Source organism: Doryrhamphus excisus, chromosome 6 (genome assembly GCF_030265055.1).
Source record: "Doryrhamphus excisus isolate RoL2022-K1 chromosome 6, RoL_Dexc_1.0, whole genome shotgun sequence".
NCBI classification, from domain to species: Eukaryota; Metazoa; Chordata; class Actinopteri; order Syngnathiformes; family Syngnathidae; genus Doryrhamphus; species Doryrhamphus excisus.
In genome coordinates, this window is record NC_080471.1 from 474,817 (window position 1) to 499,544 (window position 24,728).

Here is a 24,728-nt window from a genome sequence, read left to right on the forward strand (position 1 = left end):
ATTTGCTAAACACAAGCTGTCATCTCCTGTGTGAGAGGGGGCTACTGTATGCACATTTCCTACAATGTTTCCATCATGGATGATAAACGCAGGAAAAATACATTCAGTTCAAATAAAAATACTTCTATTTCTTTGAATTTTCTAAGCTGTCTTTGGGTGAGAGGCGGGGTACACCCTGGACTGGTGGCCAGCCAATCACAGGGCACATATAGACAAACAACCATTCACACTCACATTCATACCTATGGACAATTTGGAGTGGCTAATTAACCTAGCATGTTTTTGGAATGTCGGAGGAAACCGGAGAAAACCCACGCATGCACTGGGAGAACATGCAAACTCCACACAGAGATGGCAAGGGTGGAATCAAACTCCGGTCTCCTAGCTGTGTGGCCTGTGTGCTAACCACTTGACCACCGTGCAGCCAAGTAACATGACCAGTATTCATTCATTCATTCATTTTCTACTGCTTATACTCACAAGGGTCGCGGGGGGTGCTGGAGCCTATCCCAGCTGTCTTCGGGCGAGAGGCGGGGTACACCCTGGACTGGTGGCCAGCCAATCACAGGGCACATATAGACAAACAACCATTCACACTCACATTCATACCTATGGATAATTTGGAGTGGCTAATTAACCTAGCATGTTTTTGGAATGTGGGAGGAAACCGGAGTACCTGGAAAAAACCCACGAATGCATGGGGAAAACATGCAAACTCCACACAGAGATGGCCGAGGGTGGAATTGAACCCTGCGCGCTAACCACTCGACCACCGTGCCGCCCTGCGTGATCACAAGACTCTTGAATTAATCATTAAAACTGATTGATGATCGGAAAAAGCGGAATATACGCTCGTGACGAGTGTCACTATGTCTTCAATGAGTTTTGGGTTCGGAAATTTAAAACCGGAGCACAATTCCAGTTACGTGACCATCAATTTGTTGCGGTTGGGCATCGAATCGAAGTTTCCATTATAAGAGAATTCATGCTGAGCACATGTGCTTCCGTGTTTCAATGCGGACGACTGCCAGCTGTACTTGCCACTCGCAAAAAAACGACCATGCCCCCCCCGAGACCCCTTCTCGAGTGCTTAAGGGATGTCAAGGCTTGGCTGGCACACAACTTTTTTAATAACAATAAACAAATTAATGGAGTTCATCTTCGGCTTTTTTATTTGATTTTTTAGTTTTGGATTATTACTTTTTATTTTACTAGTCTGTGCACTTTGGAAACTCTGTTTATAAAATGTGCTACATCGGGGGTCTCAAACACGCGGCCCGCGGGCCAAATGTGGCCCGCAGGACACTAGTTTGAGGCCCCCCTGTGCTATATCAGGGGTCTCAAACACACGGCCCGCGGGCCAAATGTGGCCCGCAGGACACTAGTTTGAGGCCCCCGCCTTGATATGAAAGTTTAATGTTAGTGCGGCCCGCGCAAGTTCGATATGGATGCTGTATGGTATCATGTACCCAGAAAAAATTATTACGTTTGATTCATGTTCATGTTAAAGGTTAAATAACTGTTAATAGTTATCCTCCATAACTGTGTGGAAGTGGTAAGTTTTTGGCTTTTTTAAGTTTAAAGGAAATAACTTGAAGGCTACCGTTTAGGTCGCTAGCTCTCTAGTTTGCGAGTTAGCATGTGTCTCAAGACCCTGCAGTTGCGCAATATGTTGTAAATAAAAAGAGTATAAATGTGACTATAGTCGTGTTTTGTCATGTCTACAGGGCTCTAATAATGCTTTGTTCATTTTTATCGAAAAAAATCATTTGTCTACCCACCAACTATATGTGGTTTCTTAACTTTTTATTATTTGCCGTTTTATTATTATTATTATATTTATTTATTACTGATTGATTGATTTTCTTGATTCTTGATTTGTTTACTTATTTTTCACCTTATTTTGTGCAGAAAAAAAATTAAGATATTTGAGAACAGTGGAATGTTTTATCAGAGCTTTTATTGTAGAAAATCGGAACCAAAGCACTGAAAAAGTTTGTATATTTTTCTGTTTTTAATAAATGTTTTTTTTTGGGGAAAACCTGATGTGGCCCAGTCTCGCCCAGACCCTAGCTCCAGTGGCCCCCAAGTAAATTGAGTTTGAGACCCCTGTGCTATATAAATAAAGTGCAGGGCTCGACAATAACAATGTACCGATGGCCCCGGGCAAGTTAAAACAAAATTGGGGCAAATAAATCCAATCAGTGATATTCCCGTCGGGCAAGTGTACTTTGGCATGCCATACTGCCAAGAGTTTTTTTTTGTGGTTATGAATGTGAGTGTGAATGGTTGTTTGTCTATATGTGCCCTGTGATTGGCTGGCCACCAGTCCAGGGTGTACCCCGCCTCTTGCCCGAAGACAGCTGGGATAGGCTCCAGCACCCCCCGCAACCCTCGTGAGGATAAGCGGTAGAAAATGAATGAATGTTTACTGTTTTCTTCTCAGGCTAGAAGAGGTGATGATGCAAGTGCACAGTAAAAGAGCTCATGTTCGGTGCAGTTAGGTAGGAAATGAATGAATGAATGAATGTGATGCCACAAAAACGAGATGATATCATTATGGCAGTCTTTTCATTTTACATGGGGCAAGTTCGGGCAAGTAGTTCTCACCTTAAGGATTCCCCATGGGCGAGTCATTTTTGTTTTTAATGTAGAGCTGGATTGTATTGGAATGCGTATTGTATAATCCTAGTCCAGTTTGTAAGTATGCACAGGTGCGGTACAGTACACAGCATGCATTGTAAGGGTGACAGGTAAAATAAGGTAGAGAATTCATAATTCATTCCAAAGCAGCAGGGAGCCCGGCGGCAGTCACGTCTGAGGGTCGAGACGCCACGTTAAATCTTACATCTCGGAAACTACATGGGGTCTAGTTTGCTAGTTTGCTCCCCCATCGAGAAAGAACAGACCCTCTGTGATATTAAAGGTCCTCAATAAATGTGTGAGATTAAAGCTTCATCAATATTTTATGAATTTTTGCTATAATTTCCAGCAGATTGAAGGCATTCAAAGAGTCACTCAGGCATATGATTTTTTCTTCCAAGAGCCGGTGGAAAATATTCAGGGGAAGCTTGGTTATGTTTAAGGAATTGTTCTAAAAATAGCCCCCCCCCCCCCCCCCCCCCCCCCCCCCACATTTGCTTCCCCTCTAACTCTCGGGGCACACCACCTTGGCTGAAACCCAAAGCTCCAAACCTGCTTCACTTTCTTTAAATAACCAATCGGGTTCTTCTCCTGTCTGCCATCGAGGGATACGTTGGCTAAGTGTGTATCTGTACACTTCCATAAATCACTCCGTGCACCTCGGTAAACATCGGAATATTGGAATCATGTGGTAAAAAAAAAAAGACGGAATAAATATACAGCTGCTGCTGATTGAATTGTCCCGTTTCCGTGAGGACCCACAATGTTGTTTCCTATAAAAAATTAAATATGACTCAGGAAGCCGTGCTTGCAAACACTTTCCACCTTGCGTGCACTCGGGTAAAACCCTGATGTAGCGTGGCTACTGGGTGTCTGGTATAAACCGGTGGCCTCTTTTTCCACTTCCTGCATTCCAACGTCATACAACCAAAATGCTGCCCTACCTTTGCCCCATAAAACATTTAAAATTGATGTTTTTTGTTTATTTTTCATCAAAATAATCAACATAAATGTAAATGTGACAAGGAGTAAGAAGGTGATCTTATACCCTGCAGTGATACAAGTATCTCTTTGACATTATCAATTACAACCATATGAGAAGCGTCCCACCTCCCGCCAAGGTGAAAGGCTCCTCGATGGACTTTTTGCACGACTCGGGATCTGTGAAAGTATGAATCGGATTATAAAACCTGCCTGTGAAAGAGTGGAGCCATTGAAACTAGAGAGGGCAGCAGAAATGAGCCAAGTTCTCAACCTGACTTCTCAGACTGTCTGCCGGCCTCCGGAAAGCAGTCTTGCACTTTAATCTGTGAAACAACTCAACTCGAAATCTGAGTTTGGCTACATGAGGCAAGATTATGCAAATCGCAGATTAGTTATCAGGTTTATGCGAATCGTGAATGCCCTCAAAACAGGGCAGAAGGTAGAGAAAGGGAGGTGGTATGAGGGAAAGGATCAGAAGCAGAAGTCGGCTATTTGGGTCTCAAACTCAATTTACCTGGGGGCCACCGGAGCTAGGTTCTGTGTGAAGCCGGGCCGCATCAGGTTTTCTAAAAAAAAAAACAAAAAAAACGCATTTATTAAAAACTGGAAAAAAACTATCTTCAATGCTTTTGCTTCTGCTATACCCTTTTCTATACACTTTTTCAGTACTTTGGTTCGGTTTTCCACACCAAAACATCTGATAAAACATTTCACTGTTCTCAAATATCTTCATTTTTATTTTTCTATACACAAAATAAGATTAAAAAAAATAAAGAAACAAATTAAGAATAAAGACAATAAATCAATCAATCAGTAATAAATAAGTAAAATAATAATAAAACAGCAAATAAGAAAAACGTAAGAAACCACATACAGTTGGTAGAGAAATTATTTTGTTCAGATTCAAATGTACAGTATTAACAGTTATTTAACCTTTGACATGAACATTAATGAAACTTAATAATTTGACCCAATTAGCAAGTTAGCCTGCAGTTCTTTACATGATGTTGTGGGGTCTTTTGTGACCTCTTGGATGAGCTATCACCGCTCTATTGGGGTAATTTTGGGTTGGCCTGCCCTGGGATGGTTCACCATGTTTTCGCCTTCTGTGGATAATTGCTCTCGCCGTGGTTTGCTGGAGTCCCAAATCAATAGAAATTACTTTATAACGTTTTTTAGACTGCTAGATGTCATTCATTCATTCATTTTCTACCGCTTATCCTCACGAGGGTCATGGGGGTGCTGGAGCCTATCCCAGCTGTATTTGGGAGAGAGGCGGGGTACACCCTGGACTGGTGGCCAGCCAATCACAGGGCACATATAGACAAACAACCATTCACACTCACATTCATACCTATGGACAATTTGGAGTCGACAATTAAAACCGGAGTACCCACAGAAAACCCACGCAAACTCCACACAGAGATGGCCGAGGATGGAATTGAACACGGGTCTCCTGCGCTGCTAGATGTCAATTAATCTCAATTAAGTTGATTTTCAATGACTTTTTCAAACAAGGCCATGTGCAATGTACCAAAATATCGGGGGAACGGTGCCCCAAAATACCAAAGCTACCAATGTATCATTGAATAAACTCTTTCTGTCTTCCTCCATGCAGGTGTTGCAGTGTTGGTGTCCCCAGATCTCCCTCTGCAGTTGGGGGTGGACAGCAGACAACAATTCTGCCTGCAGTCCCTCCCCAGTATGGATCTCCTCCCGTTACAGTACACGGTTTGCGTGGCCAACAATGTGAAGGCCGTCCACCAGGAAGCAGTGCAGCAGCTCTCCCAGGTCAATAGGGAGATACCCAACATGAATGCTTTGTGGTGAGTGCTATCCTGGTCTCGGGAAGGATGTCCAGATTTCCCAGTCTCCAACCACCAACCATAGGTCAGGGTGGGAATATAGATGATTGCTAAATTGAGAGCTTTATCTTCTGGATCGGCTTGCTCTTCACCACGGTGGTTCGGCAAAATGACCAGAATTATTACAGATTCTGCACACAAGAAGACTCCTACAGCTTGATGGCTGCCCAACCTCTGGTGTCCGCCATCGGTTTTATGCTAGGAATACAGCCCATTAAGACTCAAGTTAAAAACTTAGGGAGCATTTTGGTAATATTCATGATTTAAAAAAAAAAGTATATTTGTCTTCTGACACCCAGAGCATGAAACATTTAAAATGATATTGTAACACTCTACGCTCAGACAAACACGGGCAGAACAACCTTTGACCTTTTTATTAAGGTCAAAAGAAGCAAGCTTCCTAACATGGACTACTGTTACTACAACCGGCTACAACTACCTATGCGGTTTCTGCCTCACTTCCTGTCCGTCACCCCTTTTTCTTCCCAACCTCGGAACATATCTCTCCATTGCAACACATAACACATAATACCCATAAGGGTCCACTCTACATAGAGATGCCCGAGGGGGGAATCAAACCCGAGTCTCCTAGCTGAGTGGTAGTGGTAACCAGTCGTTCACCATCCAGGCGCTGCACAGACCCTTCATTCAGTTTCTACAAGGGTCGCGGGGGTGCTGGAGCCTATCCCAGCACTCTTCGGGTGAGAGGCAGGGTACACCCTGGACTGGTCGGTAACCAATCACAGGGCACATATAGACAAACAACCATTCACACTCACATACCTATGGACAATTTGGAGTGGCTAATTAACCTAGCATGTTTTTGGAATGTGGGAGGAAACCGGAGTACCCGGAGAAAACCCACGCATGCACGGGGAGAACATGCAAACTCCACACAGAGATGGCCGAGGGTGGAATCAAACCCGAGTCTCCGAGCTGAGTGGTAGTGGTAACCAGTCGTCCACCATCCAGGCTCTGCGCAGACCATTCATTAAGTTTCTACGAGGGTTGCGGGGGTGCTGGAGCCTATCCCAGCTGTCTTTGGGCGAGAGGCGGGGTACACCCTGGACTGGTCGCCAACCAATCACAGGGCACATATAGACAAACAACCATTCACACTCACATTCATACTTATGGACAATTTGGAGTCGCTAATTAACCTAGCATGTTTTTGGAATGTGGGAGGAAACCGGAGTACCCGGAGAAAACCCACGCATGCACGGGGAGAACATGCAAACTCCACACAGAGATAGCCGAGGGTGGAATTTCTGTGAGGTGTGCACGCTAACCACTCGACCGCCATGCAACCGAGTCACGTTAAAACGTTGGGTAAAATCCTTCTGTGTCCCTCAGGCTGCCGTTCTGGAAGCTACTCAGCAATGTGGATTCGGGACAGAAGGTGGAGAGAGAATTGAGGACCTTCTCTAATCGTCTTAGAAGACACCAGCTAGGGGAGGGCATTATCAGCCTTAATGAACATTCCACCAACCTCCTCTCTGAAATGGTACGTGTGATTCAGTACTGTAGGATGCTACTAATGCAGAGTCTGGAAAATAAACATTAAAAAAACATGGACGTTGCTAGATATCATCTCTTAAACTAAACTCTTATGAGCTATTTATGTTACGTGTGACTTGGTAGGAAAGTCCTAATCTGGGGAATTGGCGCAGGATCTAAAGTATTTAGGGGGGACAGAACCATTGTATCTTATCAGCTGTCATTCGACACCACAAAAGAAGGAAAGCTTTCTGGTTCTTTGGAGGATAAACACTGTACTTACTAAGTAAGTCTATGAATACCTCATTCATCCAGATCATTGTTTTCTCAAATCAGTTGCAACTCCACGGTTCAGGTTGTCTTGGAAGACATTTTGCCTCTGAAAAGCCTCGTTCATGATCAAGAATCTCTCTTCTGAGGTAGGGTTCTTGTTTAGGGCGTACCTACTCGAACTGTTTAGTTGTGATTGATTCACTGACCAGGATGAACAAGGATATTCCCAGACGTAACTGGTACCTTGCGGGTACATGGCGCACTATCCAAAGTAGTTCTCCTCTAAGGTAGAGTTCTTCCCCTCAGACCATCCCCTGAGACTAGACCTGTCCTATCTAGTCTTTCTTTCTTTCTTCTTAATTTATTTCAGACATGCATACTATGTTACATTAATGTATCTCACATATACACTTACTATATCTAGTTATATACTTACATATATATTATATACACACATATGTATATATACATGCAGCATACATACACATATTGATACATATATATATACACAAATACATACGTACATAATACATACATACACAACACCTCATTACTACACATGTCTGAAAAGGAGTAGGAAAAAGCAAAGCTTCTTAAATCCTACCCCTTCTCCACGCACCCCAGTTACCAATTCAATAATAATAATAATAATAATAATAATAATAATAATAATAATAATAATAATAATAATAATAATAATAATGATTTTTCACACACATAATCACAGAATCTTACATAAGACAAAACAACAAAAGAAGAGTGGGAACATCGGACACCCCAACAAAACCCCAGGACATTGCCGTAGCACACCACCAACCCCGCCAGCCAACCCACCTGGCCCCGACCCCCCTAGCCCCTGAGTGCACCCACCTAGTGCCCAGTACCCCAACAGACCTCGCACACCTCGCTGCCCTCCAATAAGAAGCCATTTTGGCTGGACCCACAAGTATGTGTGATCCCTGGGCGGGCCTACATTTGGTAATGGTAATGGTTTTATTTCATTTCAACATGCATCAGATTACAATTGAGTGAATCCCATAATCAGTTCACAGTTCCACATGTCCAAAAGGAGTAGGAAGAAGCAAAGCTTATTAAATCCTACCCCTCCATCTGGTACTTTTACAATCAGTAACTGTTACATTTGTTCACTTCCTGCTTTCATAATATAGTTTAAGGTTTTTCTTTTGATGGATTCTTGCTCTGTCGTTGAACAGACCTCTTCCTCGTGCCACCGACATGTCACTAGCATGTAGTCAACGTACGAAGGATCTCCGTTAAATGTATCAAAGTCAATAATAAGTGATAGTTGTTCCAAAACAAATACTATATTTGCGAGAGAATCCAATCTGGGACTGCAACAGGAACACGGCATGGGAAAGAACTAAACGTAACAGTGAGATCTCCGTGCACGGCTGGGACCGTACACGAGAAAAACAAGCAAAAGACTTAAGAACATAATATGCGGATACGAGGCGTCAAGTTCAGGACATCTGACCTAATGTACACACTACACATTCACACCCTGGTTGGCGTGAGAGCCCAGTACCAGTCCGGGAGGTGTGAAAGTACAAAAGTATGGAAATGGAATAAAAGCAACACATTAGAGTTGGTGAGAAAAGTTCTTCTGCCCACAAAAATTGTTTTCTGGTACACTGAAGATATAAAACACCAGATTTGTTCCCTGCTATTAGCATGAGCCAGCATGCAATACTGATGGTGGAAACTTAAAGATATTAAAATGTGTGACTGTACTGCAATGTGACAGGCAACAATGATCCTTCTATGTTCCTCCTGTTTTATTAGTATTTCCCAAATTATCAGTCACCACTCGGTCTTTTTCCATCGCAGTTTTATGCATAAAACACATTATATTCTCGTTGGCTTGTAAAAATGTGGGTTATTTAATCAGTTTGCCTCGTTTCAAAAGTGTATTCAAAAGAAATAATACAAGCAGTTGATGTTTGCTAAATACAAGGATGAAGACTCTTGAACCAGTCAAATTAAATTAAATTAAATTAAATTAAATTAAATTAAATTAAATTAAATTAAATTAAATTAAATTAAATTAAATTAAATTAAATTAAATTAAATTAAATTAAATTAAATTAAATTAAATTAAATTAAATTAAATTAAATTTTTATTTTTATTTTTTGTCACGTACCAAAGTATGAGGTGATATGATCATCCAATGACATAATGGGTACCATAGTAAGTGTCAATATAGTGATATATATAGCACATCATGACTGAAATTTAATTTAAATTTAATTTACATTTAAAATTAAATTAAATTAAATTAAATTAAATTTAATTACATTTAATTAAATTAAATTAAAGTCAATTTAAACTATATTATGAAAGCAGGAAGTGAACAAATGTAACAGTTACTGATTGTAAAAGTACCAGATGGAGGGGTAGGATTTAATCAGCTTTGCTTCTTCCTACTCCTTTTGGACATGTGGAACTCGGAACTTATTATGGGATGCGTTCAATTGTGATCTGATGCATGTTCAAATGAAATAAAACCATTACCATTACTATTTCCATTCATGTTGCTGAAATTCAGTACACCCAAAACATGTGAGAAAATATGATTTTCGACAAAGAACATCCCCCCGGACATTACATAATATGTTCTAATCTCACCTTTCTTAACATTCTTACATCACACAGTTAGATAATCTAGAAGAATCAGTCGTTAACCTTGCAAAGACATTCCTAAGGATTAATGTCTGCTTAGAGACATTAATGCTTCTGAGAGACGTCATGTGACTTAGCCTCAGAAAAATGAAAACACGGACTAAACAGTAGTTTGTAGTTAGTAGAATTATTGCAACATGTCGGGGGTCTTTCTATGATTAAGTTTAAGAAATATTGGCCAAGCACTACATGGGTTCTGTTGACAGCCTCTACCTGGCTTTTACACATGGTTGCTTCCACTATGTTTTCTCCGAGATTTTGGTCATGGTAATGGTTTTATTTCATTTGAACATGCATCAGATTACAATTGAATGCATCCCATAATCAGTTCATAGTTCCACATGTCCAAAAGGAGTAGGAAGAAACACAGCTTATTAAATCCTACCCCTCCATCTGGTACTTTTACAATCAGTAACTGTTACATTTGTTCACTTCCTGCTTTCCCAATACAGTTTAAGTTTTTTTTGTTCTGTTTTTTGTCTCGTACCGAAGTACAAGGTGATATGAGCATCCAATGACATAATGGGTACCATAGTAAGTGTCAATATAGTGATATATATAGCACATCATGACTGGTTCAAGACTCTTCATCCTTGTATTTAGCAAACATCAACTGCTTGTATTGTTTCTTGAATTGGCTCATCGTTGTGCATTGTTTGATTTCCTTACTCAATCCATTCCATAGTTTGATTCCACATACTGAAATGCTATGGCTAGCATAACGTAGTCCTAGCATAGAAGTGTTTCAAATGTACTTCTTCCCTGAGATCATATTTCTCCTCTCTTGTAGAGAAGTATTGGATGACATTTTTAGCTAACTGGTTATTTTTAGCCTGTTTGGAGATTAACTATATCAGCAAGTTGAAGTATTTGTGATTTTTAGAAATAAGTTTTTGGAGTGGTTTGGGAGTATTTTTGTTGGTAGTTGTTTATGTTGTGAGGTCTGTTGTCACTGATGTTGGCCTATCGAAAGGACGTGGTTGACAAAGGTGCCAATGTTGACCCAAACAATGTTTGATGGGGTTTCTCATGTTCTCCCACACTGACCACTCAATCGGGATATATCACGGGTATGCTGGAGCCTATCCCTGCTGAGAGTTTCACCCTAGACTGGTCGCCAGCCAATCACAGGGCACATATAGAAAAACAACCATTGTCACATTCATACCTATGGACAATTGTGGAAGGAAATCGGAGTACCCGGAGAAAACACTTGGGGTCCTATTCCACATCTGAAATATTAATTTCAGAGGATGCTTTTCTATGTCATAAAAGTGCTCTGCTCTCTATAGGACCATGACTACCTCAACAGCAGGAAGAGGGGGACGTCCAAGAGACTCACCAGGGACCTCCCACTTGTCAAGCTTCTAAACATTTCCGTCACTCTGTCCCCTTTCCTGAGCGTGGATACCACGCAGTTCCATACATCCCTCATGGATGGCACCGAGGCCTTCTGGCTTAGTCTTCCCTCAGCCCCTCATGGTCAGCTGGTGAGTTGGTAGATGTACCCACATTTATACGGGGACTTATTCTCCACAGCGTAGATCAAGCCAACCGTGTTTTATACCACAGGTCCCTTTGATGACTCAGTGGCAAGGGAAGTTCTGTGTAAAGCTGAACGTCACAAACCCAGGAGCGGTAAGCTGGTTCCTGGACAGAGTGGGATCCCTACAAGCACGTTTGGGAATGGAGTACATCTTCCTGGAAGGGGGTGAGAGGAACTTGTTTGAGGTGCAAGCCCTGCGGCCACCTGAGGCTCTGGATGGGGACACATACATCAGCCTGCTGGCCGACTTGGCGTCCAGGATCGGAGACTCCACCATCATGTCAGCGGGGACCAGGTATAAATTATCCTTGTTTTTTTGGTTTTTACTTCTGTATGAGGTTTCAGTTTATTATGACCCTGTTTGCTTGTCAGGTCCAGTCATAAGCCGGTATTTCTGAGGATGCCACCCCTTCAGTCTGACTGGGGTTTAATGGGCCTGAAGGGCATCATTCCCTCCCTGCTGCACCACACTCTGCTGGGATACAACTTCCTCATTCCTGATGCAGTAGGTAATACTGCATCTTATGGGTCCTAAGAAAATTGTCACCATGCACACTTGGGCAGCAGGACAGAAAACCAGGGGACAAGGGACCAGGGGCTCAGTGAGGATGATTACCGTTGATGCACTACACTGCTGATGGGGATGTCATACAACTTCACTTCAAAAATCCGAACTAGCCATTTAATTGATAATGAGCTGTGCATACACATGGAAAGTCTCAAACAATAAACATGTCATAAGAAAACCTTCGTAAAAAACTAAGTTAAATTGCCGTCGTCATGCAGACATATATACTGGAGCGACCTAATTTTCTACCGCTTATCCTCACAAGGGTCGCAGGGGTGCTGGAGCCTATCCCAGCTGTCTTCGGGCAGGACGCAGGGTACACCCTGGAATGGTTCCCAGTCAATCACAGGGCACATATAGACAAACAACCATTCACACTCACATTCATACCTATGGACAATTTGGAGTCGCTAATTAACCTAGCATGTTTTTGGAATGTGGGACGAAACCGGAGTACACGGAGAAAACCCACGCATGCATGGGGAGAACATGCAAACTCCACGCAGAGATAGCTGAGGGTGGAATCAAACTCTGGTCTCCTAGCTGTGTGGCCTGCGCACTAACCACTTGATCACCGTGCAGCCAAGTAACATGACCAGTATTCATTCATTCATTTTCTACTGCTTATACTCACAAGGGTCGCGGGGGTTGCTGGAGCCTATCCCAGCTGCCTTCAGGCGAGAGGCGGGGTACACCCTGGACTGGTGGCCAGCCAATCCCAGGGCACATATAGACAAACAACCATTCACACTCACATTCATACCTATGGACAATTTGGAGTGGCCAATTAACCTAGCATGTTTTTGGAATGTGGTAGGAAACCGGAGTACCCGAATTGAACCCGGGTCTCCTATTTGTGAAGCTTGCTCGCTAACCACTCCTCCGCCGTGCAGCCCTAACAATCCATATTTGTCATATAATCTGTTTGTGTACTTTAAAGAAAAACAAATGCTTATTGAATAATCCACATTGTTAGCCAGACTTTGGAAACAGAACGGAGATAAGCGGCTTTCTGTGTGTATTTAGCAACCGGACAAGTGGACAAAACAACTGTTTTGATGTTCTCCTCGTGTACTCACACAAATATCCACGTTGGGCTAATTGGAAATGTAAAAGATCCATCGGTGTGATTGGTTATTTGTTCTGTAATTGACTGGCAACCAGTCCTAAGCCCTAAGTCAGATGAGATATCCTCCAACTCAACTTAGGCCTGACCTGGATAAGTGGTAGAAAATGAATGTTTGTGTTTCTGTCAAACATCTCCCAGAAAGTACAGTAATCAATGACATTATATGAACATCTCCCTACTGTCTCTGTCTGCATACAGGTGGCTCTCTATCTGGGGACATGGTCACAGATGAAGAGTTGTTCATCCGTTGGCTAGAGATTGTTTCGTTCCTCCCTGTTATCAACTTCCACACACCACCATGGGTCTGCGGAGAGGACCGGGTAAAGAGATTGTTTTTACATCTAAATTAGTCATTGTCTAGACTGATTCAAACTACTCTGCTGCAACAACAAATTTCAAACATGTAAATAATATATCAAACTAAATACACTATTAAAAAAACAACAACAACAATGGCGACCATACATGTGCTGTGTATGACTCCCTGCCGCAAACCGCTGTTTTTCCATGCGGATCCTCACCACATTATGTCTGGTGGTGCAATGGTACATTCTGCCTGTCATGGCAGTGGACAAGGTTTCGATTTTTTAACCAGGGTCGGTTCACAGCAAGTGTGAAGCGGATAGGATTAGAATCAGCACAGAGTCTATGGTTCTTTCTTGGAATAGGGTGTAGTGTCATGACCAGGTTGGGAATGAGATCCTAAGGAAAGGATGGAATGCGATATGGACAGGAAGATTGGTGTGGCGCTTAGCCAAAAGTCAAAGTTCTCAATTTACCGGTTGATCTCCGTTCCTCAGCTCACTTTCTGTCATGAGCTTTGGGTAGTGACCAAAAGGACAAGATCACGAATACAAGCAGCCAAAATGACTGTTCTCCATAGGGTGGTTGGGTTTTCCCTTAGAGATAATGTGAGAGAATCACTATGATCCGGGAGAAACATCGGATAAGCGCTAGAAAATGGCTGCACTGACATGTGCAGAAAGTTCCACTCTCCTCCATCGTTGCCTGGTTTAACTTAGCCAATGGTAGCAAGGGTATAAGTGAATGACTAAGTCAACAAAGACGACCACATGTGAGACCCGGTCCAACAACTCACAGATTACTTTATGTGATGTGAAACTGAGTGAAAGAAGCGAGAAGAGCTGTTTTGTCGGATCATATTCATGCAAGATACGAGAAAACATATCCAAACTCGAACTTTGCCCCCCCTGTGCAGAAGAGCTCTTACGCCACTCTGTTCCTCCTGCGGTTCACTGCACGACAACAAAACATGTCCTGCGGTCTCATCGAGTCCAGCGGCGGACATCGATATCACTAGCAATGTGGACATGGGTTCAAGGGTCCTGAACTGACAACAATCTGATGTTTGTCAAGAGAGGGAAGTCACACCCCACCTCCTCTTCCTGCTGCAATAGGAGTGATGGCTCGCCCCCCCCTCGCCCCCCCATCCAACATCACCTGTGGTTTTGAGATCCATCTGTTCTGAATTATAATCCCCGCTCTGGATTTATAGCTCTCTTGCACTCTAGAGAGCCGCTGCAGCAGGAATGATAATGAATTTGAGGACAAGTCTTGGAAAAGTACTGGGCTTCATTGTGCCAGTTAAACGTTCCATGAGTATTTGACATGCGTGACAATCAACTTATTTATTTTCCTCTTTGAGGCAGCAAATTATATTGGTGGTGACTTCTGTTGCAATGTCAGAGATAAAAATAGACCTTTTGGGAAGCCAGACATTTGACAGCAGCAGTGTTTTCCATTTTGGCCTCTCGCACGGCTCTCGATTCATAAAGTTAGATGAAGTGAGACAGAAAAGACGTCTTGGTAGAGACCACACCGATACATTTTCCCTTTTGTGGACATTTCACGGTAGATTAAGCCTCGCACTCCTTTCTTTTCCGTGTGTCACAGAGAAGGTCGCAAGACTGGAAGTGGACAAACATAAAAGCTCATACGACCACAAACCACCTGGCTTCTCAGTTATGGAAGGCTCCAGGCAAACCCGGCACATTCCCGCTAATGCTCTCATGAAAACACGTTTTTTTAAGGAATGTCCGCTTTTGTTTTTGTCATGACACACTGTAGAGGCTGTGACCTTTGCAGGAATGTCAGTGTAAATCACTGCTTCTCTAATAGCGGGGTGGGGGCAGTGAGAGCCAGGGGGGTACTTTGCTTATAAAATTTCTTCAAGTTTGGCACGTCTATAAAGGTCTTTTTTATACTTGAAGAATGCTTGTGCCAGCAATTCATACAGTGTTTTGTACAGATTAATCAATCAATATTGACTAAAGTGTCACATAGAGAAGCACTGATTAATCGGATGGAGACAACGTGAACAACGTGGACCTTGCCAAAACCACCAAGTCCGGATATTGTGATTAGCTGTAACCTAACATCATGACATCATTGCTTTTCTGCATATTTCGCAATTTTTTTAACCAAAGAGAAAAAACTGTAAGGGTGAAATGTATTCTAAAGTACAGTAAACCTCGGATATATCGGACTCGGATATATCGGAAATTCACTCACAACGGACAGATAAAAAAAGAACCGATTTTTCTGTAATGCATTTCCAATAAAAATTCATTGCATATATCGGATTTTTATAACGGATTTTGCCTATTTCGGACAAAATCTCCAGTCCCGTTCCAATGCATTTCCATTAAATTTCCCTCGCATATATCGGATGGCCGCATCGTGGCGCTCCGATTCGCCGAATCGTGACAGGCCGCTATACGACGTCATTTGCAGTGTTTGCAGCGTTGCCTGCGCATCCAGGTACATTGGAAACATAGTCAAGGAAGTGCCTTTTTATAACGGATAAAATCCCATTTACGCATATACCGGATATAAATCCGATATATGCGTAAAACGGACATTTTCCGGTATACGCATATATTTACGGATTTCGCTTATATCGGACAAAACCAGTGGGAACAATTGAATCCGATATATCCGAGGTTTACTGTATTTCCATTTTCTGACAGAAACCTGCTGACAGGTCTACAGAATCCCGTTCAAGGTTTCATTCACAAAATCAAACACGAGACGTAAAGAAATAGTTGAAACCCGGATTCAGGAGGAGTGTTGTTGTTTTTGACCTGATCGTTGAACTGTGGAACAGCTCTACACTCAGGGTCCTTGAGGGTGCATAGGGGTTTGCCCAACATGTGTTTTGTGGACCTGGAGAAGACCGTGTTCCTCCGAGAGTATGGGATATCGGACCATCTAATTCAGGTTGTTCGTTCCCTGTACTATGACTGGTGTCAGAGTTTGGTTCGCAATGCCGGTAATTCGTCTGACCCGTTTCCAGTGACCCGTTTCCTGACTCCGCCAGAGCTGCCCTTTGTCACGATTCAGTTCATTACTTTTATGGTTAGAATTTCTAGGTGCAGCCAAGGTGTTGAGGGGTACTGGTTTCATGGCTGCTGGATTGGGTCTCTGCTTTTTGTAGATGATGTGGTCCTCCTGGGTTTATTGAGCCGTGACCTTCAACTCTCACTGGATTGGTTCACAGGATGAGAATCAGCACCTCTAAATCTGAGTCCATGTTCTCGTTCTCACCCGGAAAAGGGTGGCGACCATCTCCGAGTCAGGGATGAGTACCTCGGGGTCTTGTTTACAAGTGAGGGAAGGCTTGAATGTGAGATCAACAGGCGAATTGGTGCAGCATCTGTAGTGATGCGGTCTCTACATCGGTCCGTTGTGGTGGTCATGGTCATGGTCGTGGGTAGTGACTGAAAGGACAAGATTGCGGGTCCTAGCGGCTGAAATGAGTTTCCTCCACAGGGTGGCTGGGCTCTCTCTTAGAGATAAGGTAAGAAGCACCGTCATCTGGGAGAGACCGCTACTCCTCCGCATGGATCGGAGTCAGATGACGCGGCTTGATAATCTGGTTCGGATGCCTCACAGACTCTTCCTGGATATTTTGTGTCTGTGTTCTAATCCTCGAGTTTCAAAATGTCAGAGCATTTCTGTTGACAATGACATGCAAATGAAATGATACTATAAATCTTGCCACCGACATAAGACGTTGGCGCCTGTTATGTTTTTTCACCTTAAAAACGTGTTGTTTTCTGTCTGTAAACATTAACATGAGCTCCTCTGTTCTTCCGCTGACTCACAGGTGCTAAATTTAACTCGGATATACATAACAAAGCATCAGAGGGATGTGGTACCACTGATAGAGAAGTATGCAGAGGAGTGGCAGGCGACAGGAAGTCCCATCTACCGGCCTATGTGGTGGCTCAGTCCCGATGACCCCATAACCTTCACTATCGATGACCAGTTCCTCATTGGAGACGAGGTGACGTCATAGTGGGGGGATTGTTGTTTTGCGAGCTTTCGGTGTGTGTGTGTGATTGGGTTTGTCTGTTTTTAGGTTCTGGTGGCACCGGTGGTGGAGAAGGGAGCAGTGAGGAGGGACATTTATTTACCTGACGGGGGCTTCCAGTGGCAAGACAGCCAGAACGCTAAAGTGTTCGATGGAGGGACGTTCCTACAGGACTACCCCGTGCCCTTGGAGGCGGTGGGTGTTTTCTTACGGCGAAGATGAGTGTCTCCAAAACTTGCACTTTTCCACAAAAAGACCATTACCCCTCATGGCTTTGTCTTGAGTCTTCTCATGTAGAAAGATATATTTTTTACTTGCACTTTACTGTATAATTACTTTCTTTTCTTTTGTCACTATTTTTCTTACTTTTTTTAAACAATGTTTTACCTCTTGGCTGATTTTGAAATATCTGGACTGGACTTTTGTTGGTGTTGTTTTGCATTTTTGTATGTAATCTGTGCATTTACATACCTTTTTTTTTGCGTTTCTACAAGTCTTTAAAAAGTTATTCGCTGCTGCTGCTGCTGTGTCTGTTAGTAAGGACGAGCCCACTGTTACTTAAAATGAATATCAATCTCTCAAAAAGACCAAATGGAAATGAAACGGTGTCGAAAGGGGCTTTATTGAGGGAAATTTAGCTCCATACGGAGACACGCTTTGGGTACCTTGTTCACACATAAAAAAAAAAATGGCTTCTACTTGAACTTATTAGGCCAGAGGGCTGATGTTTTTATGAATGTACCTCATAAAAAATGGCACTGCGGTCCATCAGTTCACAAGATATACAGGAAGTTCTTTTAAACAATAGACGTATAAACTGATTTTTCCATTATCACCCCTTAGCACTTATTCAACTTAATTTTATCAGCGTGCCACCTTTGTTGACATGTGAATGTCCCGTAGTACTGTAGGCCACGTGATGCCACTGATACTTTTGAATATATCTGCTTGGTTTTTACCTTGTTATAATAACCTGCTGTAGCGAGGGCTTCTTGTAGTCGTCTCCTGATGTTGTGATTTCCTGCTTCAACTTAAATCCTCTCTTACCGCTTACCGATTCTGAAAAAGACCACATATTGAATGTCAATTTTCTTCATTAACTTCGAGAACTGAAACAGGGGAAACACAGTCTTATAAATATTATATACAGTACATACAAAAAAAAAAAGTACACAAGAGCTAGAACCAAATATTCTGCTATTATAATAATACTGATTTTTATGATGTTTACATGATTTGTGCTCTGGTTTGCAGTGGTTTAGAACTACACTAAGATCCCTGTAAGGTACTCACCACTATTGAATGATCATGGAAGGTGCACCTCAAACTGACTTTTGCGTTTTACAGCACTGTGGTGCATTCAAGGACCCCCGAAAAAGGTGTCAAATGTCAATGTTTGATGAAAAAATATGCAAAATGTCAAATGCCAAATATGAACTCACGGTTCTGATGATACTCAATCCAAATTTTGGTCCAGGAATCAGATTTTTGGGTCATGAATTTTTGGGGGATCCACTGTCCACTGCTTCCTTCCGGCGTACCATAATTCTCCTCTACGTGAATTACTGTGGTCATAGCAGGATAGTATTGCATTATAATTGTATACTACATAAATGGATGTAAATTGTAATTATTAACACTGTTTCATCAAGTGTGCACTGCTCTATATTAGAATGTACTTTTACCGACACTGATGTATTGAACTACCCTTGAAATCACATCCATTGATATTGACGCCGGGACTTAATACTTAATGGCTATGATGTAAATGATTATGATAACTGAGACTCTTGTTTAATTCAATTGCAATTCAATTCAAATTAACCATTTGCACAATGCCTGATATATATTTTATGGATACTATTCTTATGGATTTTGTTGAAATTATTATTATTTTTCCTTAGTTTGTCAGCGGTGATGATACAGACGGAGTGAATGCTTTACATTTTCTGCAAGTAACGTTTACTGTATCGACGCTCAGGTCTGCTGAGGCTTATCCAATCACCAAATGTCTTAGTACAACACATTGATGTCTTAACCTCTCCTAATGCTGAATGTACAAAAGGACAAACTGTGATTTCCCGACCCCGAGCCATTCACCTGAGGGGCTTTAATAGTTCCCACGCTAATGCAGACATGCTGCGGTATGTTCAATTGCAGGAAATTGCTTTGTTAATTGTTCTAGAGACTGATCAGACGATGTCGTGTGTGGCGTAATTTAATCTGGACAACACGAGTGCCTGGATTATTGCAGTATCAGCAATGTATATATTACGATGACTGTGCCATTATTATTGTTTTTTCCTCTCTCTTCTGTAAATCAGAGAACCTAGAATGACTAATTTGCAAATAAAGTTTACATTTTCTTACTACCTTAAGTCTTCCAGTGGATGCATTGACTTAGTGGACAATATCCATTCATCCATTTTTCCATCCATCATCACTTCCTACAACTCTGGGATAAAGCAAATACAGTAAACCTCGGATATATCGGATTCAATTGTTCCCACTGGTTTTGTCCGATATAAGCGAAATCCGTTATATGCGTATACCGGAAAATGTCCGTTTTACGCATATATGGGATTTATATCCGGTATATGCGTAAATGGGATTTTATCCGTTATAAAAAGGCACTTCCTTGACTATGTTTCCAATGTACCTGGACGCGCAGGCAACGCTGCAAACGCTGCAAATGACGTCGTATAGCGGCCTGTCACCATTCGGCGAATCGGAGCGCCACGATGCGGCCATCCGATATATGCCAGGGAAATTTCATGGAAATGCATTGGAACGGGACTGGAGATTTTGTCCGAAATAGGCGAAATCCGTTATAAAGAATCCGATATATGCAATGAATTTTTATTGGAAATGCATTACAGAAAAATCGCTTCTTTTTTATCTGTCCATTGTGAGCGAATTTCCGATATATCCGAGTCCGATATATCCGAGGTTTACTGTACATGTATTAGCATTTGATGTCAAATAGAAAAGGGGTTTGATTAAATAATAAAAGTAACCTGTAAGCATATTTTTTTGTTCTCGCGTCAACAAGGCCACATTATCCACATCGTATCCGAGATCTAATTCCATGTAATCCAAATCAAGGTTATTTATAGTAAAGGAAGCACGGATTCTTTTATGGTCGTCACATTCACCCCAATCGCCACTGAGCCTCTCGTCCTGGCTGAGATCCACCTCGGGGGCCCACAGGGGCCTCGCTCCTCTCCCACATTAAGACAGGTGCAGCTGGCCGGAGTCATGCGTGGTTACCTCCATGCCAAAAAAACAAGCTCACACTCTCCATTTACACCCTGCTTTTAATCGCTTGGATTCAGAAGACACTTTTTCAAAATCTGGAAGTACGTACATGTCACTTCAGTCTCACCAAATCCACAAGACATGAGTGACTGCATGCCGCATGGAACGCCATAAACGTACATTTCAACGTGTAACTATCAACATTGAACCCAATTAGAAACGCTGCCGGCAATTGTGATGCGTTTTACACTTGACAGGAATGTCTGCATCGTGCGCTGAAAACACGAGCCTTTTCTTTTGAGGGAGCAAAGTAGCCCATGAGTTAAGCCGGTGACAAGCGGAGCCTGCGGATCTTAGAGTCTACTTTTAGAAAGTGCAAGTCAAGGCTTTAAGTTTCAGGGTCTGCTCTTGAGCCGGTGGCTTCTCCAGCTTGCCAATTGGGTGTGCAATCGGTAGTGGTGGGCGATACAGCAAATTTTTGGTATCGATCTGATAGCAGGTAAACACAGGGGTCTCCATGAGCTGCCAGTTGCTCTTAAACACTTTTCAATTAGCTCTCCAAAGACTTTATTCATTCGTTATCAACTCCTACATCCACCCAAGTGGGGTTCGTTCGTAGTTGGGAAGCACTTTGGGTGGAATAAATGCAGATTCTGCAAAATCTAAAGAGTTTTTTGTGTGGGTTATTGTAGGTAGCTGCTCTATAGGAGTCCACAAATCAATACAAAGGGTTGAAAAATTAGCATAATCGGTCCCATTTGAATTATTTTGTTATGGTGCCAATAATTTGTTGATGATAATTACAATCAGTGGCTTGTTTTGGAGTCGACTGAAATATTAAAATTTTGAGTTTTTGCATGTTACGGCCCTTGAAAATGGGACAAAAATACCCCTGCGACCGTAGTGAGGACAAGCGGTATTGAAAATGGATTAAAGCAAACTGAAAAAAAAAATGTATTAATAACAATATCAAGAAAATAATCTAAAAAGTTTTCTGTGTGGGTTATTGTAGGTAGCTGCTCTATAGGAGTCCACAACTCAATACAAAGGGTTGAAAAATGAGCATAAAAGGTCCCATTTAAATTATTTTGTTATGGTGCCAATAATTTGTTGATCATAATTACAATCAGGGGCTTGTGTTAGAGTCCACTGAAATATTACAATTTTGAGTTTTTGCATGTTATGGCCCTTGAAAATGGGACAAAAATACCCCTGTGACCGTAGTGAGGATAAGCAGTATTGAAAATGGATTAAAGCAAACAGAAAAAAAAATATTAATAACAATATCAAGAAAATAAAACAATGATTGCCTTTAATTAAACACTGTTTTTTTTGCACTAAATAAAGTTAATAGTGCAAAAAACTTTTGTGCAAGCAACACAACAAAATGCAGTATAATATCAACAATGTAACAATATCTGCCCACCCTTAATGATGCAAGGATATTGTCTCAATATATTGTGTTTTGCTTGGTGATGTCTATTCTGTTCATATTTACTAATACTCATCAAATACCTGAGCTGAAACAAATATTTTTTCAAAGTGTGTCCCATTTTTATTTATTTTTTTTGCTTTCTCAATTGGCCAAACAGAAGTCTCGCAGAGTAAGCGAGAAGTAAGCAGACCTCAAGAATGCAGTCTTGAAATGTTAGCCTGCTATCGGAAGCCCAGGCCAGGGTGACATCAGGGCATGTGTGTGTGTGTGTGTGTGTGGCAGAGAGAAAGAGCGAAAAGGCGCCTGGCCACGTGGGGGCCAGAAGCTCCAGAGACAACTGTCACATGTAATCGCTTCCTGCCTGTTGCCCTCCTTGGAAATGTGTCACCTTGCGACACCTTTAAACGTCTTCCTTCGATGTGAGTGAGTGAGTGTGTGAAGCTACCTTATTAATAGCATCTCAAACGGAAACAGGCTCCTTGGCGCTGTCCACTTGAGCCCAACCATGTGATGGGTGGCCTTTCGCTGCAAGAGGGAGATTGCTCTTGGGGTGGGAGGGGGGAACAAGCAATCAATGAAGAAACACAAGATGGAAAAAACAGGTATAAGTAAATTAATGGAGTTTGAGCTTGTAGATAACCTTTAGGAACAAAAACCAGGAAGTACAGTCGTTTATCAGAGGTAATTAGTTCCAAAATGTGTATTTTGGTCGGGTACCAATTATATATATATATATATATATATATGTTTTTTTTTTTTGTGGGAAAGTCAAAAATTTTGGTCGGGTATGGAACTATATATATATATATATATATATATATATATATATATATATATATATATATATATATATATATATATATATATTCAATTTTGTGGGAAATTGTGTTACCCTATATAATATATATATTTTATAAATATATTCATTCATTCATTTTCTACCGCTTTTCCTCACGAGGGTCGCGGGAGGTGCTGGAGCCTATCCCAGCTGTCTTCGGGCGAGAGGCGGGGTACAGTAAGGACCAAAAACTTACCACTTCCACACGGATTGAGAGGTGAGCCTTTTTTTTTTGCTGATTGATTTTTTGCAGCAGCTGTCCAGGTGGCTGATCAAGAGGATTTTGGAGGTGAAGATGCTGGATCCGGTGGCCCTGGTTCGGTGTGGTTACCTGCGGTTTGAGATTGTGAGGCGGGTTGGATGTGCTGCCAAATTCTCTGAAACGCCTTTCAAGACGGCTTATGGTAGGGAAGTGAACCTGCGACAGCTGTGGCGCACACCCCCACAACATCTGTGACATGCTGTGTAATGAAACTGGCCTTTTATTTTGGCCACCCAATCAAACACCTGTGCAATAATCATGCTGTCTAATCACCATCTTTATATGCCAAATGTTGAGGTTCATGGATTATCTCAGCAAATGAGATGTGCTCAAAAAGATATGTGAACAATATTAGATAAAAATAGGTCTATTGTGTCCAGTGTTCCCTCGTTTATCGCGGAGCTAGGCTACCCAAAATAGTCAGCATTAATTGAAATCCGAAGTAGACAACTTTATTTGCTCACCATTATTATAATTATATATGTCTTGGGGTTGTAATTACCTTCAGTTCTCAGCAGGCATTAACGGTTTCTCACACATGAAACACTGTCGAAGTTCTAAGATTAGCTGCTGCTTCTTCTTTTGTTTATTAGCAGTGAACAAGAAGCTAATGCTAACGGTAGTTTTCGAGATTGATTGACAATGACCTGAAGCCAATCAGCACGCAGAACATAATCGCGGGTTCTCCCTTAGCCAATAAGGACTGTTGTGGCTATATAGGGCCGGCTACAAATGTTGTATACATTTACAGCGTTAATTTAACACAAAGTAAAAAAACTAAACACACAAAAGCACCCATCTAACACACTCAGCACTCAAAAGAGTTGTCTGACATTCGCTTTATAGTTAAAACTTATTTTGGTATGTCCCAGCTGCGGTGAACAAGAAGCTAATGCTAACGGTAGTTTTCGAGATTGATTGACAATGTCCTGCAGCCAATCAGCACGCAGAACATAATCGCGGGTTCTCCCTTAGCCAATAAGGACTGTTGTGTCTCTTATAAGAGGGCCGGCTACAAGTGTTGCATGTATACATTTACAGCGTTAATTTAACACAAAGTAAAAAACAAAACACACAAAAACACACATCTAACACACTCAGCACTCAAAAGAGTTGTCTGACATTAGCTTTATAGTTTAAACTTATTTTGGTATGTCCCAGCTGCGGTGAGCAAGAAGCTAATGCTAACGGTAGTTTTCGAGATTGATTGACAATGTCCTGCAGCCAATCAGCACACTGAACACAATCGCGGGTTCTCCCTTAGCCAATAAGGACTGTTTGTGGCTCTATAGGGCCGGCTACAAGTGTTGCATGTATACTTTTACAGCGTTAATTGAACACAAAGTAAAAAACTAAACACACAAAAACACCCATCTAACACACTCAGCACTCA

The 24,728-nt window shown here is 41.9% G+C and overlaps 1 protein-coding gene and 1 long non-coding RNA gene across 3 annotated transcripts in view; one reads left to right on the top strand and one right to left on the bottom strand.

The window, feature by feature from the left end:
* si:ch211-236l14.4 (SITS-binding protein) overlaps positions 1-19,908 on the top strand; it is a 28,521-nt gene extending 8,613 nt beyond the window's left edge. The window contains exons 3-10 of the mRNA XM_058076434.1: positions 5,246-5,453; positions 6,846-6,996; positions 11,256-11,453; positions 11,536-11,804; positions 11,882-12,018; positions 13,405-13,526; positions 17,336-17,515; positions 17,591-19,908. Of these exons, the coding sequence (XP_057932417.1) occupies positions 5,246-5,453; positions 6,846-6,996; positions 11,256-11,453; positions 11,536-11,804; positions 11,882-12,018; positions 13,405-13,526; positions 17,336-17,515; positions 17,591-17,764 (1,439 nt within the window). The 3' untranslated portion in view covers positions 17,765-19,908. The remainder of the gene's footprint in view (positions 1-5,245; positions 5,454-6,845; positions 6,997-11,255; positions 11,454-11,535; positions 11,805-11,881; positions 12,019-13,404; positions 13,527-17,335; positions 17,516-17,590) is intronic.
* LOC131131593 (uncharacterized) lies at positions 3,229-23,965 on the bottom strand. Of its 2 annotated transcripts, XR_009130210.1 has the most exons (5): positions 23,838-23,965; positions 23,270-23,404; positions 22,681-22,779; positions 18,502-18,601; positions 3,229-4,193 (listed from the first exon to the last, which is right to left on the bottom strand). It is a non-coding gene; the product is annotated as an uncharacterized LOC131131593 (long non-coding RNA). The 2 variants fall into 2 exon arrangements; XR_009130209.1 differs by lacking the exon at positions 3,229-4,193 and having other exon boundaries at positions 17,423-18,601.
* Positions 23,966-24,728: the final 763 nt, after the last annotated feature.